Source organism: Colletotrichum acutatum (genome assembly GCF_030867785.1).
Source record: "Colletotrichum acutatum strain CBS 112980 chromosome Unknown BDZ83scaffold_88, whole genome shotgun sequence".
Lineage (NCBI taxonomy): Eukaryota > Fungi > Ascomycota > Sordariomycetes > Glomerellales > Glomerellaceae > Colletotrichum > Colletotrichum acutatum.
The window spans coordinates 23,890-47,265 of record NW_026849082.1 but is presented as its reverse complement, the minus strand read 5'-3'; the positions used below and the strand labels follow the sequence as shown (position 1 = coordinate 47,265).

The 23,376-nt window shown below is 52.6% G+C and overlaps 5 protein-coding genes across 5 annotated transcripts; 4 read left to right on the top strand and 1 right to left on the bottom strand.

Moving 5' to 3' along the window:
* Positions 1-696: 696 nt before the first annotated feature.
* Positions 697-2,903, bottom strand: BDZ83DRAFT_584234 (glycosyl hydrolase; the record flags this gene model as incomplete). Its single annotated transcript, XM_060505739.1, has 2 exons — positions 697-2,258; positions 2,771-2,903. The coding sequence occupies 2 exons, from the start codon at positions 2,901-2,903 to the stop codon at positions 697-699; spliced, it is 1,695 nt and encodes a 564-aa protein (XP_060361933.1).
* Positions 2,904-5,224: 2,321 nt separating this feature from the next.
* BDZ83DRAFT_442200 (uncharacterized protein) lies at positions 5,225-6,268 on the top strand. The gene has a single exon (XM_060503116.1). The coding sequence runs from the start codon at positions 5,439-5,441 to the stop codon at positions 6,039-6,041; it is 603 nt and encodes a 200-aa protein (XP_060361932.1). The 5' UTR covers positions 5,225-5,438; the 3' UTR covers positions 6,042-6,268.
* A 1,948-nt stretch (positions 6,269-8,216) lies between these two features.
* On the top strand, positions 8,217-8,729 carry BDZ83DRAFT_538318 (uncharacterized protein; the record flags this gene model as incomplete). Its single annotated transcript, XM_060503376.1, has 2 exons — positions 8,217-8,311; positions 8,474-8,729. Coding segments are annotated over 2 exons (351 nt in total), but the record flags the coding sequence as incomplete, so codon positions are not given.
* Positions 8,730-14,825: 6,096 nt separating this feature from the next.
* BDZ83DRAFT_442038 (phosphate:H+ symporter) lies at positions 14,826-17,124 on the top strand. Its single transcript, XM_060503115.1, has 6 exons — positions 14,826-15,271; positions 15,322-15,492; positions 15,551-15,661; positions 15,715-15,806; positions 15,860-16,939; positions 16,998-17,124. The coding sequence occupies exons 1-6, from the start codon at positions 15,014-15,016 to the stop codon at positions 17,074-17,076; spliced, it is 1,791 nt and encodes a 596-aa protein (XP_060361930.1). The 5' UTR covers positions 14,826-15,013; the 3' UTR covers positions 17,077-17,124.
* Positions 17,125-17,707: 583 nt separating this feature from the next.
* On the top strand, positions 17,708-20,808 carry BDZ83DRAFT_584254 (lethal giant larvae like, C-terminal-domain-containing protein; the record flags this gene model as incomplete). Its single annotated transcript, XM_060505741.1, has 3 exons — positions 17,708-17,826; positions 17,927-20,025; positions 20,078-20,808. The coding sequence occupies 3 exons, from the start codon at positions 17,708-17,710 to the stop codon at positions 20,806-20,808; spliced, it is 2,949 nt and encodes a 982-aa protein (XP_060361929.1).
* Positions 20,809-23,376: the final 2,568 nt, after the last annotated feature.

Sequence of the window (23,376 nt, the reverse complement as noted above, 5' to 3'; positions counted from 1 at the left end):
GCTTGGCATCCCATGTTTTGACGCAGAGCATGTTTTCAGACGAGGGAAGAGAGGGGAGGGGAGGAGAGGAGAGGAAAGAGGAGAGGAAAGAGGGGACGAGGGAGCTTCCATGATTGAAACACTCGTCGTTTCTCCGTTTCTTGTGTTCGCAGCTGCATGGGTCTGTGTGTGGTATGGTTCGTAAGGTTCTAGAACACGTGAGAATGGAGGCTTCACCTGATGCCTTTCATTACCTTTTCTATCATCTCCTGAAGCGATTGCACCATGTGATGTAGTCTAGACAAATGCGAGACCGATGGTGGCTTGATGATTATGGCTGGTCTCGGGTTCTTCTTGTAGGCCCCGATAGAGTTCAAATGGACAGCAAGTGGACATGGAGTGGGAGCCAGGGGTAGGTAGTCTTACAATGGAAAGCCATCACACAGTCAGGATATCGAGAATAAACGGTAAAATCATAATTCGTACGAATGCCACCTAGATTGATGTGGAAAACCCTTATCCAAAAACGAAAGGCCCTCTTGTCTGAGCCATAGACCCTTTCTTCATGCAACATGTCCAACACGATTAGGAATCGTCTCGCATCGCTTCCGCTTCTCTGTCCTCTTCCGCGTCCCCCAGACCCGAAGGTCGCTTGGAAGAACGTCTACAAAGCCACCAAGATCTCTAATCACAAGGGATATTAAGCGGATCTGCTCCTCACAGCTCCTCCGTTCTCCACTTGTCCTGCGTGCTCTGCAAGACGGACTTCTCCCCGTACGAACCCCAGGAGCTCTTGAGCGCGACGGCCTTGAAGTCAAAGGTGATGCCCTGGTCGTTGGTGCCCGTGCCGCGGGAGAGAACGATGCTGTCGAGGGGCTTGTCGGTGAAGTAGAGCATGGTGCCGGCCTCGACGCCGCCGTTGACGTAGACCTCAAGGACGGAGCGGTCAAGAATGCCGTGGAGTTGGAACTCAACGTTGCCGCTGGAGCCCTCGCTCGAGGCCGCCTCGAGGGCCTGGACGTTGGAGACGCCAAAAGTGCCAGACCTATCCCACACGGCGCTGGCGCGACCAATGTTGAGGCTGGCCGTGGGTGCCCCGCTGCCGGAGGTGCCAGTGAAGTCGAAGCCGAGAGAGACTTGCTCCGTGCCGTTGGACTGAGAGCCCTGGAAGGCCAGCTGAGCTGAGGCCGTCGAACCCTCCTGAAGGAGAGACTTGGCCATCTTGACGGTCAAGGTCCACTCTACAGCCGGGTTGTAGTCGCGGATGACGGCGCTGCTGCCCTGAATGCCCGACACGTCCTTCTCGTCAAGAATGGGGTTCCAGCCGGACGTCGTGCTCACGAGCTTGGACAGGTCGCCAGCCGGCGCTGACATGAGTCGGTTGGTGTTGGAGTCCAGCCAGTGGCGGCGCACACCACCCATGCAGTGACGCCATCCCTCTTGGTCGGTCGGCGTGCAGCACCCGTAGAGCGTAGCGTCAACCGCCCATGAGACGGAGTATGCGTCTTGGTTGGCGTCGTTGAGATTCTGGAAGTGGAAGAAGGCGGTGGCGTACTTATCGGGGCCGAAGTCAAAGTCATAGATGGAGAAGGTGTCCTGACGCGAGAAGATTCCTCTCCGTCCGCCGAGGCTGGCGGGCACATCTGGGGTGAAGGTGGTGCCGTCCCACTCGCCGGTGATGTATTTGACTGCAGCACCGCCAGTCGGGCCGCCGCCTCCCAGGCTGAGAGTCAGAACCCATTTGGCACCCACGATGCTTCCAGACTTGTCCTTTCGGGGGATCTGGAGGAATTGAGGGCACTCAATCAGGCCAATGTTGCGCTGAGGATTCCAGATGGATGATTGCGTCCAGTTGACCAAGTTGGTGGAGGTGTAGAAGGCGACCTCACTCTCGAGCGAAAGGACCATGACCCAGGTGTTGGTCTCATGGTGGAACGAGGGCTTGGGGTCGCGGAATCCGTGTCTGTTGAGTGAGATAATTGGGTTCCCCTCGTACTGGTTGAAAGTCTCGCCGCCATCGTACGACCATGCAAGATGTTGGGATTCCTGATCAGGCTCCCATGAGGTATAGTAGGCAATGATGTTGTCCTTTCCGCTTGTCTTGTCAGACGGGAACAAGCCAGACGTATTGTTCCTGTCGACGACGACACTCCCTGACCAGATGGAGCCATCGCGCGCAGTGGCGGGAATGGCAACGGGGTGGTCAACCCAATTGTAGAATTCGGTGGCCGTCGTGTGGCCCCAGTGCTTCACGCCATCGCCCGCGACGTTGTCGGCATCTGAGTCAAAATAGTCAGCCGTGAAGTTCTGAAGATGTTTGAAACATTAAAGCCAGGCTAGGGTTGGCATAGTCTCATCGAGGCAGTGACACATGGCATGCCAGATTGAGATGCATCGCAGGGAGAAGAGCATGTAATTGCGGCAAGGTAGGGTAGGGAAAGCATGCGGCGTGTCTCATTCCGCGCCAAAAATGCGGGGGTGGAATTGCAACGCTCATCATCGCGCATGTGATGTTTCCGTCTTTGGCAGAGGCGCAACCCTCACGCCAACGGGAACTAGCACGTGTGCAGAATGCAGATCCAATGAAACGGGCAGAAGGACGCGCCATTGACATTGCACAGGGCAAACATTGGTAACCGCTCGCCCGGAACCTGCGCAATGTGTTGCACAACTCAAAATAGGTAACCGCGGCTTTGGGAGGTGTTTCCAGCACGGTACTCTGCGTTTGGGGAGTTGGGGAACAGGCGGATTGGGCTGGGAAGGGGAAAAGGCGGCAATGGAAAAGGCTCACATTGGTAGTACATGTGCCAGACACCGTCCGAGTCGACAAAGAGGCCGTTTGGATCATTAAGCCATTCGGCGGGTGGTGAGAAGTGAATCTGGGGCCGCCAGCGGCCGGATCTGTCGGCTGCTTGTCTCGCCATGATTGCTGCTGGAGATTCGGGGTCTATTGAGCGTTTAAGGTCTGATGAGAAATGGGCGCGTTCTGCATCGGAGAAGAAGCCGGGCAGAGCGTATGACGGTGCTGCGAGCAGTGTCGACAGAAGCGATGTGTAAAAAAGGTGCTGCCTCATGGTTGCAAGAGTTCGGCTCCCCGGTCCTTAAGAGAGAACCACCTGGGCAGTGTCAAGGTTTCGGCCAAACGGTGCGGCGGCGGGTAAGGGGGTGCTGTTCCCTGATCGACAGACTTCGGATGGGGGTGAGTAGCGGAGCGTGTCAGCTTAAAGGTAGATTGACTTTAGGACGAAGTTTGTGTGAGGTAATAGTCAATGAACTGTAAGTCTGAGGCACAAAAAAGGCAAGGTAGTTCAGCTGAGAGGGAACACCAAGAAGTCCGGGAGTGAGACAATATGGGGATAGAGAGAGAGAGAAAAGGTAATTCTTCGTTCACGAACGAGCTAGAGAAGAGCGAGAAAAGAAATGACGGATCTGGAGCGAGGACAGCGGGTATTTAATCACGAAGAAGCAAACGAAGGTGAATCAACCTCGGGAGATGTCTCTCACAACATGCAGTAGCCCACAGCCAGACAGCAAGCAGTAGGCAGAATAAAAAAGGAAGAAAAAAAACGGCAACGGCGAACTAGTCGCAGTGACATTGGCTTAGCTTGGCCTCCGCTGGCTGAGTAGCGGTTGCACCAGCGTCGGGGCAAGTCAATGGCAGGCCGCAGCGGCAGACTGGCGAACAGGATGTCCAGTGCCATCATCTCAACTGGGCTGCTTGCTGCCAAAGGACGAGAGAGTACTTCGTACTTCCTACGAACGGAATCATGGCACTGGACGCCAAGGACGCAAAGGGGAAGGGGGCATCGCACACCATGGGTCCAAGACTGGTCTCATGACTCTCTTTCTGGTTGGCAGGTGGCTGGCTCTCGTGGCCTCCTTTTTCCTGCACTCGTTCGCAAACCACGGCTTACACCCCGCGCCAAGTTGGCCCATCTCCAACTTTTTTTCCCTTCTAGAAAGTTGGGGTAAGGTGGCCGTCAGGGGGATCTGTACCCCCCCCCCCCAACTTGCGGTAAACAACGCTAGATTGTGTAACCCTAGAGGGGAATGCGCGTGAGAGAAAGAGATGGGAGAACAGGCGTATGGTGTGAGGTGAACCCCCAGCTGATTGATTGTGAACACAACCCCGCAAAAACAGCTATTCCAAAGCGGCCGGCGGTAAGGACCGGGACTGCATCGTACGCCCCGGACTGGCAAAGAGGGCCCGTTCCCGTCCCTACTTTCCCCGGATTTCCATTGGTCAGGTGGCCAGGGTTTGCGATGCTTGCATTGTTGAAGGCGGTCTAGCGTTGGGTTGGGTTGATCAACTTGGATTATTGTGACGTTCTGCAGCGATTTTCCATGATGGAACCATGTATCTGGGGAACGGATGCGGGGGTTAATTGTTTACTGCCATTCGACGGGGACAATGCGCTCAGATTTCTCAATGTTCCATCAAGAAACAACAATAGAGGAAGAAAACAATGACCATGTGAGCGGCCTAATCTTGGCTCTCCGAAGTAACGTCGGTGAAGCTGAAGTCATTGAATGGCATGTGGATGAGACAGAAAGACAATGACCGAGGAAGGTGTTGATGTGGGAGAACTGGCAAACAGGAATCGCTTTCCTCACCTCAGGGTTCGAGACGCGGGGCTCAAAAAGTGGGTACCTTAGCCTCTGCCCCTCATCAGGTAAGCATTCGTATTACCTAAGTCAAGTTGTCAAGGGAGGACATTGAAACAAACAAGGGAAACTGCCCCTCATTCACGCCGGGAAGGAACAATGTTTGGTAGGAAGGTCACAAGCCAAGGCGGAAAGGAACATCCTTTCCATTCCCTCTGCTGTTTCCCACGTTGCCCGTAGCTTTCAACGGAATTATTTTTGCGGAAGCCAAGACGGACCGGAAGGCAACTTACCTGCCTGTCTGGAGTGACGCTGTTTGTCTCGGCTGCTCTTTGCTCCGACAGTTTGCCCTTATGAGTGATGGCCGCATTGTCAACATCGTTCCCAAGCGGCGTCTGACTTCTTTGCGCGCATGTCCACACCATTTCTCTACATTCTCAACGTCACAACTGCTACACTCCAAGTACTCCGTCATCCTACCCTGCCCTACTCAAACCATCAGACCGCCAGATCGTGAACGCCTTTTGGTGCGTATCATCTCACATCTGCGCATCTTCCGGTCTCCCTTCTACCCAGGATATGTCCACCCTAATTTGTGGCCGAGGAACCTTTGGGAGAAATCTTCTAGATCACCTGTCGACCAACAAAGTGCAACGGCGCGCGAGATCTCAGCAAGACAAGGATCGACACCGAGTCAGAGACATGGCGCCCACTCGATGCCGGCCCTAACCGCAACTTTCACCTCCAAACCTGTACCACCCGAGTCATGATGCTCAAGTCACTGGCACTTGGCACTTGTTCTTACGTTACTTCAAATATGCATCGCGAGTCTGTCTTCAGGCCACGAGACTGCGATGATCTTTTGTCCGTCTCTCTCCCCGTCTTGCCAGCGATGCCTACGTCAAGCATCACGGTCGTGGATGACGATATTTGCTGCCCTCACATATCACATCTTGCATCGCCACGAGACAACGACAACACTCGCATCGCATGCGATGCAACGTCCGAGCGAGACTAGCATGGCATTTGCTGATTATCATTACAAACAAAGCGAGGCTTCATGGCCATATGTCCACGTTCGTGCCGGCCCAACTTCGGCATCCGACTGTGTTGCCAGAGTCACCGGCCCAGGAACATGTCCAGACGTTACATTAGACGCAAGACCCTTGACAGGCTGGTCTCTTGTTGGCCGCTGGGCATGGCAGTCATTGACACCTCATGTGCTCCCCCGCCTTTCTGGCCTTTGGCTCGACTACCACGTGACGAGCGCCCTCCTCGGCGTTGTATTTCGATGCATTCAAAACCTCTACTGCTGCCGTTTCCCCTCGAAAGAAAAATCATCAGTAGAATCGCCAATTCTGGGAACTCGTGGAGCAGAGGAATGCAACCGAGGCGTATCTCCTTGCAGGACCGCCGCCTTCGTCGCCCTGTACGATGATACGCCACGGTCGGTCTAGAATTGGTCGTTTCACTTGAATCATCGAAGCTGCTACCATAGCAACTTCATGACTCTCGTCAGCATCTTCCATCTAGCCGTTCACGCGTACTCGGCTTTCCTCATTTGGAAGTCTTCCGGCCAAGCGGTCGTGAGGTTTCTGTTGCTGCCCGTCGTCCGCCACCATCGAGTATCGTGGTGGGGACCCGGATGCTTAGCTTCAAGACGGAGCATTAAGATGCTCACTATTGATGGGTCTATGGTCGGAGCCGTAGATGTTGCTGCCCACGCGGCCTGGCCTGGACTTGTCTGCAGTCGGAATGCTCAGGGGATACGATCCAGTCTCGCATGTGGCGCTATTTGCGAGCATTCCCTTGAACATGACTTTTACTAACAGCGCAAAGCTCGCGATACTTCTTCCGGCTACGTCAGCTTCGCGTTAACTAGCAGTCATCTAGTACGCTCCGTTCTGGAGAATGTGCCGAGGAAATACTGGAGGCGGAGCCCAATGCCAAGAGGCCATCGGCGGAAGATGGCCGCGTCGAGATTATCAGATGAGCTTGATTCATGCCAGGGGCAAGGCGAAGCGAACGACCAATGACGTGCGTATTTTGACCAGGCTAGCACTTGAGGTTGTCGCTAACGTAGGTAGTCGTCGAAGAAAAGGGTGCTCTCGGGCAGAAGCCGTTGAAAATTTATGATGAGATGGGATTCCGACCATCTGGTTGAGCTGCAGACTTGTACTCTATCAGTTTCTTGTGATCTTTAGAACCTCACTCTTGTCTTCGGTTCCATCATCTTGGATCTTGTGTCCTTGAGAGCACTTTCCGTCACGAAGGAGTCCTGCTGCGGCTCCTTGGTGGTCCGGTCTCGTGCCCACCTTCTGCCCAAAAGCTCGGTGAGAGATGACATTGAAGGATGGGTTGGGCGAATAATAGCGCGCCAAAACTAAGGTTGAGCGGAGCCCAACGTGTGAGTGCTGGGCAGATATGCAGGTTCCCCAAATCGACCAACGGCGAGCCCCAGTTCGACGTTCCGATCATCTCCAATTGGCTCATCTTCACTCCAACATGCTCCAATATGCTGCCCACCCTGCGTTATCAGAACCAATGCGAGTCTCTGCTAGCGAATGGTAGCGACTGCTAGCCTCTAAACTTTTGAGGCCCCCTCCTCTCCGATGCACCGCCCCGCCGTACCCGCCAGATCCAGCACGTCGAATCTGCGCACACTTTACTTAAGTATCGCCACGGCCCGGCTCCTTGTCCGTGAGTCGAAAAGGTCTCGACTCTCCGCTTTCCCCCACGTCTGCAAATCCTTGACTCCCGAGAAACCCGGAACATTCAATCCCGCCACCCCCCGCCGCCATCAGCCTCATCCCGAGAAGCTTGTCTGAATCCAGCAACCCGGACGTAACTCAATCTCCATTTATATAACCTCGACCGTTATCCCATCTCATCTTCCCGCTCTCGGACCTCGACAGCAAAAGCAAACGAGATACTCCAAGCAACCCGCTTCAGGAGAATCATCGCAACCTCACATACTCAGCGGAATGGCCCGATAGCATCCCCACGCTTCAACCTCAACTGCTCGTCACGAAACACCAATACCTTTTTGGTAGCCTCCCCGGAGAATCATCTTCTATTCTGAGAGCCGCATGCGGGGAATTTCCCCGCCTACTCTTTGACTCGGTCAAAGCACCCTTACACCCAGGGCTCGCTGTTGCCTTTGGATCTGTTAACCGCTTAACCGTCCTCCCCATTTCCGACGACCCCTTCGAACGGGTCGGTCTAAGCCTTGATCATCGGATCAGGTCTCCAACGCTCTCACCCAGGAAACCCCAGACTCTGCCACGGTGGCGTTCTACCTAGACACCAATATACAACCCAACCTTGTTGACTCTTGTTATTGCGTGTTACTCGGAAACACCATTTGCTACTGCGAATCCTACTCCGACCAGACGACGACTTCCACCTTGAAACTAGATTCGGTCGACGACCCGCCCATTCCTCCTCCGATCATCGGCTTGTTGCCGTGTTCATCATGGAGATCACCTATGGCACTTGGTGTCATGGAGTGTCCACTCGACACCCCCTCCTATTCTTCGGAAACGCTGAGCCCGACTCGAAGCCCCCTAAACCCCGGGAACGAAAATGAAAGCGATAAAGCCAGCGACAGCGGGTTCAGCAACGGCGTCACGACGCCTGCTGCCGCCGGTATCGACATTTCGCGATTACGTTTTGAATGCCGTTGGCAAAACTGTGGCAAGGTCTTTCGCAGACCTAGTGATTTGACGTAAATCTCACCTACACTTTCCTTACTATTGTCTTATCACATACGAAACCCCGCACTTTACTCTTCGTCTCTTGATCAGGAATGGCAAGAGTCTCAAAAGACTTTCATCAACTTCACACCTGGTGAGAAAAGTCCATGAAACTGACATCAATCTCTCATCAGCAAACATGAGAGGTACCACATTAAGGAGTACCTCTGCGACGAAGCAAACTGCGACAAGGCCTTTGCGACCATGAAGGACCTGAAGCGGCACAAGAAGACGCACGAGACGCTCGACGGCGACGGCGCGGGCGGGGGCTACAGGTGCCGCGTCCCCGGTTGCCGAAAGGCGAAGACGGGACACGTGTACAACCGCCGCGACAACTTCGTTCGTCACCTGCGGACCAAGCATGTGGGCATGGACATTGATGTCAGGGAGGAGTTTGATGTGACGTACTGAGAGATGTACGTTGCGTGGTGTGTGGGGTGTGTGTGAGTGATGCGTGATGCGGATTTGGTGCAGAATGAATTGGGAGGGGATGAGGAAATAGGGAGGACGGCGGTGCCACTTTTTGTTGTTTTGTGTTTTTGCGGATTCTTTTTCGGTTCGTTTAACTTGCGATGTGGACATGATCTACGCAACCAGGCAACAGATTCAACTATTTTTTTCTACTTTCTTCTTGGTAATTTCCGAATTTGGGTTTGGGGTGGTTTGCTTCGTTTCACAAGCTGCTGAACCAGACAACGGAAAGATTTATAGACTTGGGCAGGGTATTCTCGATTTTTATGGGTTTCTGGACATTTGATACCTTTTGTTCATGAAACCATGAGATGGGCTTATGATTGAAAACGACTCGACGGCTGGTTTATGATCTTGGGCCCGAGATGAGGTTTTCTGTTAGTGGGGAGGAATATAATGAGACTGAAAATGTCTGTTTTGGGTTTAACTGTCCTTTGTTCTTGTGATGTTGGTACGTGAAGAGAGATAGAGAGGGAGAGAGAGAGAGAGAGAGAGAGAGAGAGAGAGAGAGATGCCTACTGCTTGGCTGAAGTTCCGTCCCAGGTTTCTTCTCGCCGCTGTGTGGGTTCGAGACAAGCAGTTCAGAGATAGGTAGGAAGGAGATTGTACAGATCGTATCAAACAAAACTATCGACCTTTACTCGTTGCAAGTTCTCAGCTTATTATTGAGAACCTTGTAAGGTGATGGGCAGAATGAGAACTGAAGCATGAAGTTATGAGATCCCAAGGCCGGCACAGCATGCCCTTTTTTTTTCCGGGTCCTGGGAAAACGTGATTGCAAAAGAGCTTTCAGAGTATATTTTGCAGACTTGCCAACGAGCACTCTAGCTCTGACTCGAATAGATCAAGTGCAATTGTACGTCGCTGTCTAGCTTGTCTTGTTTCAGTAGTTCAATTCGCAGGTTACATATTACTGTGTCGGGCTATAAAAAGCATTTGCGGCAAAGAAGAGGGATGTAATCCGTGCTTCATTCTGATCGAAAAAGACCTTCTAATTTGCTAGAAGATGAGCAGATCAAGATACTAATCGTCACCGAGATGATACTGGTCTCCAGTAAAATAACTGAAAAGAATTGCGCCACCCTTTTTGTTTGATTCCCGCTACAATGTATAACCTCCGAAGCACGAGTTCCTTCACTCTTGTCTTCAAAGCACCTCTGTCGCAATCTCTCATCTTGCCGGAACCAGCTGTTAAAGTCTCACATTGATTCTCCATATATACTATCAAACCAGGAATCTGTTACATCTTGATACTCGCTTGAAATTGATTCCATGTGCATTAGCTCTTCGCACACCGCGAAGATTCAAGAACCCAACGCGAGAGGTTCAGGTCATTGAATTTCTTGCGAAGTAGCACAGTCACTCAAATAACAGTTGGACAGTTCCGTGGGACGGAGCTAGAATAGAATGAAGAAACGAGGGTACTACTCTAGGCTATTGATTCAACAATGCTGCTGATACCGTGTCTCTCATTAGAAAAGCCGGAACCCTTCGTCATCATTGGCAAAGGCTGACAGCCGGAGGAGAGCCCGAGACATTCTTTGAAAATGAACTCGGGTAAAGCAGACGGCAAGGCAAAATGCCTGGATCTCCCAACTAATCTTGCGAGTCCGTTACTAGAAGACATGAATCTGCAGACTTCCGAAACAGCGTCACCATCGGCTGCTCCCCATGATCCAACATTCCCAGAAAAGTACGGTTCATAACAGACTTCATCTTCTCAAACAAATTGAGTAGCTCCACAGTACCGCCCTAGAGGTCGCTGCAAACATGCCATACGCGTCACTGTGGCGCACGAAGCACTGGAAGGATCCAACGGGACTGAACTTTGCAATTCTACTTCCAGTAGATTATACTCACAAAAACGGAGGCATAGTGACGCTTTTTTTGTGTCCGCACGACGACACTGCATTATCGTCATATATCACTTCCAGAAAAGCCAGCTGGTAAGTTTCTGGATGACTCGAGTCTCAATCTCGGGGCTTACGAGTCCGTGTCTCTACATAGGCCATAGACTGACAACAAAGCCGATTGTGCGAATCATTCTCTCACGAATAGTGATTGAGCAATGGGTTCTTCCACGTGTGCTGCTCACCAAGACAGTCAAGACGCTGTTCACTTCACAGGTGTTTGTATGTAATCATTCATCATCAGATCTTCCTGGACCATTACTGGGGGAAGTAACCCAGCTCCATGTACGTGTGATGATGCTGGTCTCGTAGCTTGAAAATTCTTGGCCATCGTCAGTGCGACATATCGAGGCCGAGAACCCCTGACAGAAAAAAGCGCCTAATAAGTAACCCTCGGATTTCTGGGGTCTGTAAATGCTTATGCCGAGCCACGTGGTCTGCATTGATGATTGAGGATTCTGACCTGAGTTGTGGTCAGCACATTGCATTGACGGAACCACAGGTAATGCGAGGAAGGCGAAAAAGAGAATTCGGAAAGGCCGATCTCTCAAAAATAGACCTACGTTCCTCTTGTCCATGTAAAAGTCAACGATTGACTACTGAAGCCCCCTGCTTTCCAGGAAATGGTTCGGCATTTGAGCGGGGGACTCAGCATAACCTCTTGGCTATCTTGCAAAGACTTTCTGGGAAACCCGAGGCTTACATGGCAAAGTAGTCCTTAAGAGTTCAAGAAGCCATTGGATTCTTTCCCCACGAGATCTTTGAGATTGGGGCAATCGCCGGAGTCAACACCATTTTGAATCCTTGTAGTACGTCACAAGGCACAATCGCTTGGCCACAGTAAGTGGTTAATTGAGTACTCACTTCGAAGTCAGGTCCTACGATCGAAGAGTCTCTTGTCTCCTTAGAAAGTAGTGTCAAAAGAATTGATCAAAAGCCGACCCCCGCGCTAAGAGGTGCCATGACATGTCACAGTGGGAGCGAGGTGTCAAGTGAGCTCCAGGAAATGGGTACGTCGGGCAGCTTTCGCTAGCTCGACTGCGGCACAACATACTGAAGATCATCGATTAAGGTAAGCGCAAATCAGCGACATTGGGTTGGCTGCTGTATCACACAAGGTGCGTGTAGAAATGAAGTTGCCCATGCGAATCGTAGTCGGGAACTTTCCCTCCCCAGCCATTTTCATGCGTGACGCAAGTACCAAGCTAACGCCCGGACAAGAGCCCCAGAATGGTAAGTCGCGAAGACCGGACAAGCCAGCTGTCGCGCGCCGCGGGCAATTTTCTTGTCATGAAATCGCAACGCAAAAAAAGCCCACTGACTTTGGCACTTTTGAGCATTCTTTTGGGCGACCGAGAAAGACTTGTTCCCGCAGCAGCGGCTGCGTGTCGAGGTTGAGATACACGTCCCGAGCCAAGGGGACGAACGGTTCCACCCACGTGTGCGAAATCTGGGGCTCCATTGGTTCGAATGGAGACTATGGACCCCATCTGGATCCCACCCCAGAGACGACTGGGAACCGGACCCTGGCTTAGTCTGGCAGGTCTGGATAGGACTAGCTGGGGTTGCGTAGCGTCCTGACTGACGACGGTGGAAGAGAGAAAATGGGGATGGCCTTTTTTCGGGTGGGTTTGGTACTTCCCTATCGTAGCTGTGAATAACCGAGTTGATCAGGAGGTTCGGAAAGCGTGGTGCGACAGGTCGGAAGATGGTGTTGAGACTGATGGCTAGAATGATCTTGGTGAAAACTTAGGTACGGCCGACTTTTGTCAGCGGTGGCGATCGAGCGCTGCCGATGGGCTCAACTTCGTACAAGGTTCGAGCAATTTTGAACTCACCGGACTGACGAAATGCTATCTTCTCGCTCTCTCCGGCTACTTAGAGAGGCATCTCATAGTCTCATTGAGCCTTGAGGGTTCTGTGCGCAAATACGCCATGCGACAGCGGCAAGGATATCTGTACCAGAGAGCCGGAATAGAGAGGATACCTACGCGTAACGCCATGCAACACGCGCCCCGGTGTCATACATGAACCCCTTCATTAAGACGACGTCGATCTGGCTACGACAGGTCTGCCAACAGGGAACGCCGTCCGAGCACGTGGGTTGATGAGACTTGACTTTTACGACTCCAGCGAACAGACTTGAATACCCCGTCCGTAAGAAGACAACGGGCACGCGACAGCTTTGCAAAAACTCCCTTCAATGTTGGGGGGAGGGCAATATCGACATTCCTAGACGGGCGTCGTCGTCGCGCGCCCGAAAGCTTGGCCTCCTTCTTGGCGGTGGCATCATCGCGCAATCTCAGTGGTAGAAGGCTCTCGATGCCAAGTGCCAAGCAGCGGCAGACCACGGGAGCTTCCAGCCAGGAATGCGAGCCGCACCAGGGTATTTCATTCTCTTCAACGACATGCCGTCGATTTCAAAACGAGCAGTCGCCATTCAAAAACCTCCTAGTTTGGCCAGTTTTCGTCAAGCCAAAGAAGTAAAGAAAAGTCCAGCGCTGGTGTCCAAAGCCATTGACATCGAATGTCGTTGCTGGTTAGAGCCGTAGCGCAACGTGCTCCCGACTCGCATTGTGATTGGCGGGCCGTAGGACGGAAACATAAAGCCCGCCTCCCTCACCACCACCCCGGGGCTGAATCCACGGGAGGGTCGACCGGGCCTAGGCTGATGCTGGAAGTTGGAAAGGAAGGGAAGTACCTCCGGCGGAGAGGGACATGTCAGTCAGGCAAACCGTGGTACCCCTTGTCTCGCTGGACTGATTGGTCTTCGTATCGGGCGTTCGGTATGTGGAATAGGCTAGAGTATGGACGGTTCCAACGTGGAATGGCGGCCAACGTGCTGCAAAAACCTGCCATGATATGCCAGCAGAGAATTCCTTCTCGGCGATAATGAAACATTCGGCGTCATCAATCCTCGAAAATCGACAGCGACGAGGGGCGGACTATTTGTCTAGATGTTCTGCGTTTACGTCCTAGACTTGTCCATCTTGGATGAACCTGCCTTCGCGTTGCCAAGCTGCCACTGGGACAATCCATCCGGTGGCCAAGCATGATCGGCTGTAGCCAAGTCTCCCGTTTGAAGCGCCCAGAAAGCTTGACTAAAATCCGGCTTGGGCTTCAGATCGTTGGGCCTGCAGCCTGCCCAATGTGTTGCGAGGGTGCCAGGTTGGCCTGGACAAGGGAAATAAGATCGGAAATTGTTAGAGCTGTACCGCGCGTGCCACCGTCGTTGGTCGTTCCCGACTCGACTAGCATTGCCCCTCCAAGGGACCATGTTCTCAAAGCGAGCGTGCCTATTGGTTCCCGAACAACATTGACATGAGCGGGCCGTTACAACTCACTTCTGCTGTGAGTCTCGATTTCCCACTATGAGTTGGACAGTGTGTCTAGACTTCTCTTCTGCCAGCATTGCCATTGTAACTCGACCTCGCGAAAAGTCCGATAAAGCCCTACGTATTGTTTGATCTTTCTGTAGCCGGTGTAAGAGGCAGAAAGTGAAATGGGCGGGCAGCCAGTCGGGAGTCGCGGTCTGGAAGTTCAGCCAAAGTAGAGACGAGAGACGAAGTCTGGGAAAAAGTGAAAAACACGCGCCATTCCCAATCGGTCGCCGAGCACGGCTCCACACAACCATAATTCCAGAACTGCGCAGCACACATCCCTGCTGCCCTCCACGCCTCTCTTCTATCGGCTGGCTCCTCTCTTGCTCGTCGTCGGCGGTCTCCATATTGCTGGTCCCCGGGTGGGGGGCCATTTCCATTTCGAACCTTGTCTTCTCTGCTGTCGAATCCGTAGCCGATGTCTCGCTCCCTTCGACGTGACCCAAAGGATCGCAGTCCGGGCGATACTCTCGCACTTCTTTGACGCTTGTCATTCGCCCTACGAGGTACAACAGCCCTCCCTGGAATCCCTCCATCTCGTCCCGTTCTCTACGCTAGCACGTAGTCTCCGAGGTGGAGGCTGATTCTCAACCATGTCTTCGTCTTCTTCCTCGTCGGTGTCCCTAGTCGTCGCATCTTCCGGGTCCACTAGAGAGTGTTCGTTGCCAATATCCATGCATGTAACTCTGTAGAAGGCTGTCAGCTCAGATGGCACCAAGTCCCCTTGCACACATCTGCCCTGCTTATAAGCCAAACACACTCCCCGATCCTCCTAAGCTTTGAGTTTGTCTGCTCCTCACGCTCCTCCCTCATCCTTCCCAGCAGGTCATCAAAGCCATCCAAACCTGCTTTTTCCTTCGGGCCTGACTTTGCCATTCGTTTAGTCAAACCGGACTTTGAGCAGATCGACACAATGGCCGGTGTCATCGAACCTTCGCACGCCGCGGGCGTGGACGCCGCCGCTCCTCGCGAGCTGACCGGTGCCGACATCAAGCACAACAAGACTTCGGGAGGAAACGCCGCTTTCCACAACTTCAACAACGACTTCGCTCACGTTGCTGACGCCAACGAGCGCCGTCGCCTTGCGTTGGCCGAGATCGACAAGGCGCCTTTCGGCTGGTACCACGTTCGTGCCATCGTTGTCGCTGGTATTGGTTTCTTTACCGATTCGGTACGTTGTCCTACGAACAGACGAATTGGCCGAGACTAACTGTGGACCAGTATGATATCTTCACCATTGGTCTCGTCACCTCCATGCTGGGCATAGTGTACTTCGGCGGCACTCTCCCTGCCGAGCACGACACCGCTATCAAGGTCGCTACCTCTGCCGGCACCGTCGTTGGTCAGGTCGGATTCGGTGTTCTGGCTGATATCGTCGGTCGTAAGAAGATGGTAGGCGCTCGCAGCTTCATTGATGTTGTGACAGAAGAGGTAGCTAACTCAATCGCAGTACGGTGTCGAGTTGATGGTCATCATCATTGCTACCCTTGCCCAGGCTCTCTCGTCGTCCTCCCCGTCTGTTTCCATCGTTGGCCTTATCGTTTTCTGGCGCATCATCATGGTAAGTGCTTGTCCGATGAGTTTGAGGCAGGATACCACTAACAACCGCCGTAGGGTATCGGTATCGGTGGTGACTACCCCCTTAGCGCTATCATTACCTCCGAGTTTGCCACGACCAAGTGGAGAGGATTCATGATGAACGCAGTGTATGTCCCCAGCTCCGCCGCAATGGGTGATTCTCTTCTGACATTGGTAATAGCTTTGCCAACCAGGGTTTCGGCCAGCTTGCTGGTGGCATCATGCTTCTGATCGTCACCGCCGGCTTCAAGGGCTCTCTTGAGACTGCTAGCAAGGCCGCCACCTGCTCTACCACCGAACCTTGCATCATGGCCGTCGACAAGATGTGGCGCACGATGATCGGCTTCGGCGCTGTCCCTGGCTGCATCGCTTTGTACTTCCGTCTTACCATCCCCGAGACTCCCAGATACACCTTCGATGTCGACAACGATGTTTCCAAGGCCGAGGGCGACGTCGACTACTACAAGCAGGGCAAGTGGGGTGAGTCTCAGGTCGATGAGGCTGCCCGCGTCATCGCTCGCCAGGAGGCCAAGCAGCAGCTTGAGGTACCCAAGGCCTCGTGGAGGGATTTCTTCAGCCACTACAGCACCTGGAAGAACGCCAAGGTTCTCCTCGGTACCGCTGGTTCATGGTTCTTCCTTGATGTGGCCTTCTACGGCCTGGGCCTCAACAACGCCATCATCCTCAACGCCATCGGGTGGTCTGGTGGTGCTGATATGTACCACATCTTCTACAAGACGGCTGTTGGCAACCTGATTCTTGTCTGCGCCGGCGCCGTTCCCGGATACTGGGTCTCTGCCGCTCTCGTCGATACCATTGGTCGCAAGCCTATCCAGCTCTTCGGATTCTTCGCTCTCACGCTCCTCTTCTGCGTCATCGGCTTCGACTACTGGAATCTTTCGGGCTCTGCTCTCATGGCGCTGTACACCCTGTCGCAATTCTTCTTCAACGCCGGTCCCAACTCGACGACCTTTATCGTTCCTGGCGAATGCTTCCCTACCAGATACAGATCCACGTCTCACGGAATCTCTGCCGCCTCAGGCAAGGTCGGTGCCATTATTGCGCAGGTGGTTTTCGGACCCCTCCGTACCATCGGTGCCGATGCCGCCAAGGCCAAGACCGACCCGAGATACAGCACTCCTTGGCTCAACCACATCATGCAGATCTTTGCCCTCTTCATGCTTTGCGGTTTCTTCACCACCCTTCTGATCCCTGAGACGGCGAGAAAGACGCTCGAGGAGCTCTCCGGCGAGGACGACTTGTAAGTTCCACTTTACTGTGGCGTATCGCTTTCGAAACTGTACTGACTGAACTCGCAGGGCAACAAGTGCTATTCCCGTCCACGGACACAACGAGGAGAAGCGTGTTGAGGAGGGCACTGCTGCCGGCTCCGTCTAAACATGGTGCCAGTAAGGTGAACCCAAATTTGAGCATTCGTTGTTTTGAGCAGCGACCGATACCCCTAATTGTAGTAAAAGATGGTGCGAAAGATTTCATACGTAGTATATTGTAGACATAATAGACAGCATTATCAGCTGCAGGTTGCATTGCTCAGTCGTGCTGTTTGTGATCAAATCGTGGGAATTATGATTTCGGTTCCGCCGACCGTCCATGTAACGGTACATCTTGCTTAACTCGGTAAAGCATGGTGATCTATGTTGAAAATGACGCCACTGTGCAGAGCATCTGAGATTACACATAATGTGGTCCATTCAGGCAAGCTCAAGTTGTTGTTGAAGTGGTGATGGTAGAGAGTTGGATGGGCCTAGACGCCGTTGAAGATTGCTTACATAACCTGTCAATCGCTGGCAGGAGTTTGGGCTTTGGGCTCGCTTGGATGGGGCACAGACCAATGGTAACCTTATGACGTCCGTTTGGTTCGCTGCAGGGACTTTGACCACTGCCCACCGGGCACCCCGCCAAGCGGATCTTCGGCCGCCCTAAAGTATTGAAAGTTCGGGGCAATCCCCCCAAGCTTCCCGGACCTCCCTTCTACATCTCCAGATCCAACTTGCACCACTCTCTAGCCATGGCCGCCTTTCTTCGACAAAAGCAGACAGGCATGCAGAATGACCTGTCTGCGTCAATCATCCCCGAGCTCTTCGCTCCCGATTACCAGTCTGCATACGGCATCAACTCGCAGGTTAGGTCAGTAGTCAAGCTACCCCACGTTGACGCGCGTCAACTTCATGGCATTTCGAACTGCAGACTTTGATGTGAGGGCCGAGGCTGACTGAAACTGGTGCAGTTGCCTAGCATACGATCCGATTCAGTCCCTTCTCGCAATTGCGACCAACGAGTCCAAGTTCGGCCCCGGCAAGATCTTCGTTTTCGGCCAAAATAGAGTCTCCAAGGTCATGGAGCCGCCAAGGCACACATCTTTCCGCTCTATCCACTTCACCGCCAATAAGCTCGTCTCCCTCGATGCCAAGAACGAACTTGGAGTATGGGACCTCAACACTGCGAAGCGCGTCGCGGCTCTCGTCTGCCCCGGTCAGGTCATCTCCATGGTCACAGATCCCATGCTCGATTGGGCCTTTCTTGGCATGGCCACCGGAGAAGTCTTGGCCTACGATTTGGACAGGGAGAACATTGCGAGATCATTCCGGCTACCAAACTTTTGGAAAGAGAGGGATCCGAACGCCCGCATTGTTGGGCTGGTGAGCATTTCGTTGCATCCGAGAGATATCGGGCAAATGCTCATCGCGTACACCACGGGCATCGTTATTTATTCGTTTAAGCAAAACAAAGCTCTCAAATTCTTCGAATACGTACTTCAGCCAGGCGCACCTGGTGGTGGAGGGCAGCCGGCGGACACAGTTCGCAGGCCGAGAGTCACGCATGCTCTCTGGCATCCAACAGGAACCTTTATCATGACGGCGCACGAAGATGGCAGTTTGGTATGCTGGGATCCTAAGGATGGCCGCATCATCATGGCAAGGACCCTCACGGAAACGAGTGTCGATCAGCCAACACCGAACGCCGGACATGCCGGCTACACAGAGCCATACGGACGTATCGCTTGGTGCTGCAAGGAGAATCCGGATGATACTGGGCTGTTGATTTCTGGTGGTCAGAATCCGGAATCCCCCCAGGAGGGGCTGACCTTCATAGAATTGGGCCAAACACCAATCTATGCGACTTCGAGTTGGCAAGTTCTTCAGGACCATCTGAAAGGCAAACGCCAAATCACCTTGCCTACCCCGCCGGGCGCTCAAGTAGCAGACTTCCTCCTCATCCCTCGTTCTTCGCCCTATTTTGCTGGCGCACAAGATCCCATTGCGATCATGACCCTCTTGACTTCGGGCGAGCTGCTGACGATGAGCTTCCCGTCGGGATACCCAATCAGCCCCACAAATCAATTGCATCCGTCCGTCTCCTTTGTCCATCCATACGTCAACAAATTTGCTGTGCAAACGCTGGATAGAGGTCGCTGGATGGGAATGGTTGAAACTAGAAACCAGGGCGAACCTCTTCTAAAGGGTGGTGCCGAGACCGCGAAGCCAAAGCGCAGATACGAAGGTCGCACGATCTTCCAGATAGCACATGGGGACAGCACCGTTCGACTCTGGGATGCTGGTCATGATGATGAGATCGAGAACCCAACCATGCTGCAAGTTGATGTGGCACGCGCACTGGACCGCTACCAAGACATCGACATCACCGCGATGAACATGGCCCCCAACACTGGTGAATTCGCGGTCGGAACGCGTACGGGGGAATTGGTTCTCTACAGATGGGCCGGCAATCGGTTCTTTGGAAAAGACCACCATGAAGACCTGCCGCCTAACCCGGGTGCGCTGACGGACATTAGCTCAAGAGCAGAGCCCGGCCTCAAGGAGGGGCTGCAGCCGTGGCAACTGTACGAGATGATGCAAGGCCCTATCACGGCCGTTTGCGTCTCAGACGTGGGCTTCGTAGGCGTCGGCTCTGAGGGTGGCTTCTTCAGTGTCATCGACTTGCGTGGTCCCTCTGTCATCTTCCAAATCTCCATGACTGAATTTGCTCAGCAATCCAAGAGATCTTCTTTCTTGAAAGGATCTCATGGGAACGCCCATGGAAAGGAGTGGCCCGTGGCCATTGAGTTCAGCGTCATGACGCTGGAAGGCGACAACTACTCTAGTATCTGTTGTTTTGTGGGAACGAACCTCGGCAAAGTGGCCACGTTCAAGCTGTTGCCGTCTGGCAATAGCTACTCTGTCAAGCTAGCTGGCGTCCAGCATTTTGATGGCCAGGTAGTGGCACTCTGCCCCATCCAAGCAGACTCTGGAAGACCTGCTTTTGCAACAGGTCCGATTGTAGCGGGACTCAGAAACGGGCAGCAGGTAAATGGTGTTCTCGTTGCTGGTAAGCCCTTTGGATACGACACTTGCGCTGGCTGGTACTGACAAATGACTAGTGACACAAACCGAAATTCGAATCTTCAAACCCGCCGGCGGGAAGGGCGCTTCCAAAACCTTTGACGACGTCCTCTGCGATGCAGCCAACGTCACTGAGTTCGAGCTTCACGGCTTCGCCATTGTCGGTGTTTTCGGTGATCGAACCACTCGTGCATTCTCCATTCCTGGTCTCAAGGAAATTGGCAATGCACCGATCCCCATGCTCGATGGCAGTCGCACTCTGTCGTCCGTAGTGACGCAGACTGGCGATATTTTCGGCTGGACTGGCCCCAGTGAGATTGCTGTCCTGAATGTCTGGGGTACTGGCAAAGATCTTCAGATAAGCGACGACATCCTCGTCAACCCCGAGCTCGTCACACCCCCGCGCCCCACAATCTCGAACATGCAGTGGCTTTCCGGCACGCAGCATATCTCTCCGACAGATCTTGACCTCCTCATCGACCCCAACCGTCCGCCAAGCCGGCGGATGATGGCTGCCGCGGCAGCTGAAGCGAGAGCTGCCCGCTCTGCAGGCCAGCCCGGCTCGAGTAATGCGGGAGGATCCAACGAAGGCTGGGGCGATTATCTAACGAGGCAGCTTAATGAGCGCACGGAGAAGCTGAACATCATGAGCGATAACATGGATAGTTTGCAGAATCAGAGCCAGGGCTGGGCAGACGACGTTGGCAAATACATCAATAAGCAGAAGAGGAACGTGGTCCTGGGAGGGCTTAAGAGCAAGTTCTTTTAAACTGGCTACGACGAAATGAATAATGGCTGCTACGGCCTCGAAGGGATATCTCGCTAGAGCTTTGTGTAACTTTAAGGGCGTTAGGTATTGAGATTTTCTCGCTCCCATTGATCAAAACGAGATGAGTTTTCCATTTTGGTAACAAAGAGTGTGTGCCTCGTATGATCCATGCTGTCTTGATGATGAGCAGTCTGCTGCAAGGGACCGACTTGAGCAAGATTGCCTGAACTTGACCCCTTTGCTCAATATTTCCTTCAAGCATGGCTACGCCCCTCTACACCACCAAGCATCCATATACCCTCCTACCAACAACCCCTTTGTTAACAACCATGAGAGACATAAATCAATCCCGGCTCTTTCAGATTATTTGCCATTATTCATGCGTATTGGGTCGGTGGGACCGATTCGCTTCGCATCGATCGCATCGATTGCCGTGGTAGTACAGGTTTTTTCGGTTCGGATCTTCTAAGCTATCGTGTTCTTCGTTTCGAGGACTCGAGGAGTTCCGTCGTCCGGGCTACTGCGTCAGCCGACAGCTTGCGGGAAAGGGGGTGCTTGCCTGATAGTCTATACACTCACTCAGCAGAATCTTGTGCTGTGTTTATCGTTAATAGATAAGTACCTGGTGGAGGAGAGTTTGGTTCTAGGCTTCCGCGTCAGTATTAGGGTTGGGGTGCTTACCTACTCATCGCTAAAGCGCCTGAGAACTAAGTATTCTGTTGTAGGAGACCTGGAGAAGATTGCTTTTAGCGTGTGAGAGGGGGCTGAAAAGACTTGCGGTTTCCCTGGCAATAGTTGTGGTCTGAATCATGCAAAGTGACACGTGAAGCCCTGTGATTAGCTTTGTACACGGAGAAGTAGAAGACTCACAGAACAGGAGATCATGAGTGAATGGCTGGGGGTTTGGTATTCTTCCTGAAGCTATTAGCGTGACGAGAGAGGGAGGGAGGGCTTACGGATAACTTGAGTCCGAACAAGAAATAGGACGGGAACACCATGTTCTAGATCTGTTTAGCAAGGAGAGAAAGGAAGCTCAGGGTATGGAGCCCGGCAATCGTTTTCGTTTGTAAGAGCCTATAGTTAGCAGTCTGGCAAGAGATGTGGGAAACTCGCATTCGAATTTGAAGGAATATAATTCAATTTCAGAGGTAGTGGTCTTAAATTTCTGTCCAAGTCAGCGGAGGATGGGGAGGGAGGACGTACGTTAAGAGTCGAGTTCTCCGAGGAAACCGTTGTAGTCCGAAAGCGTTTCATTCGCTGTGCTGGTTAACGAAGACTGAAGGGGCTGGGAAACTTACGAGTGTCAGTTGTGATGAGATAGTGGGAGCTAACGCTGACTCGTCGAGGGCCTGATTTCTGTCAGTGAGCTAATAGGATGGCGTCACTTACGCGCAAAAGTTGGGGAGATCTGGCTGCAGAGTGGCACAAGCCACGTTGAGCCCGCTAAGAATGGGAGTTTGGAAGGCGGAAAGGCCAGAACGCTTGATTTATGGAGAGGAGATGACACCTAAAACTGTGGCATGTCTTGATGTTAGTGAATAGTGTCGGGGAAGCTCTCACCTGCATACTGGATAAAAGTCGAACTAATTGATGTCGAAGACTCAAAGTGCGGGATAAGGATGGAAGAAAACTACACCGATGGCTGGAAATCAACCAGAATCTATATAGAGTCATTTCTTAGAAGCTCAGTTCTTCAAGTTCCACCGAAGTCGAGTCTTCAACCCCCGTTTCATCCGTCACATGCTTTGTATACATTTTCCTTGTCAGCCAGAACCGAACAAGAGGCCGAGTTCACAAGTGCCTTGTTTCGAGGACCAAGACTGGAGACTGGCCGGGGTGGCTGTGGGTGAAAGGCGACATTGTATCGGGATTTCTCCGAGTCTTGTGTTCTTTGTTTTCTTGTTCCTTCTACAGAGTCGACCTCAAACGTGGCCGTGTCTTTGGGGGGTTCGCGTTGTCAACTCCTTGATATCTGAAAGCTCCAGCTCGGACCATATCTTTCTCCAGCAGAAAGTGAAGACTAGATCCTCTGTTTTCATTGTGACTTTACGTCAAGAGACTTCCCTTTCTTGCATACAATTTTTCAAAAACTTTAGAATCTCTGCATCATCAGTATTTCCTATCTCTGACGCCTTTGTCATCACACATTCCCGGGATCGGCACCTATGCACATACCTGTGAAGGAGAAGCCCATTGAGCGGGCAAAAGTGGCAACTGGCACCTGACTTCACGTGGTATATAAAGCTGAGCCCCGGCGTCAATCGAACGGTACGAAACTACAAAGCCCGACTTGTAGTTTGGTTGCACTTTTATACCTAGGACGGGATGATCTAGCCCACCACACAGTCCTGAAATTGTCCTGAACACTGAAAGGAAATTATAAGATTTCTTTATTGCTATTCTCGTCACGACTTCTGTTGAGTTCGTTGACAAATAGTTCAAGAGAGGGAAAGCGTTGCTGCCGTCGTGGTCCATACCCACTTCGGGTACCTCTTGCTCGTCCAAGTTACATGGTCCCTTGAAGATCAATGACATAATCAGCACCAGTGATTTCGCCAAGAACAACCA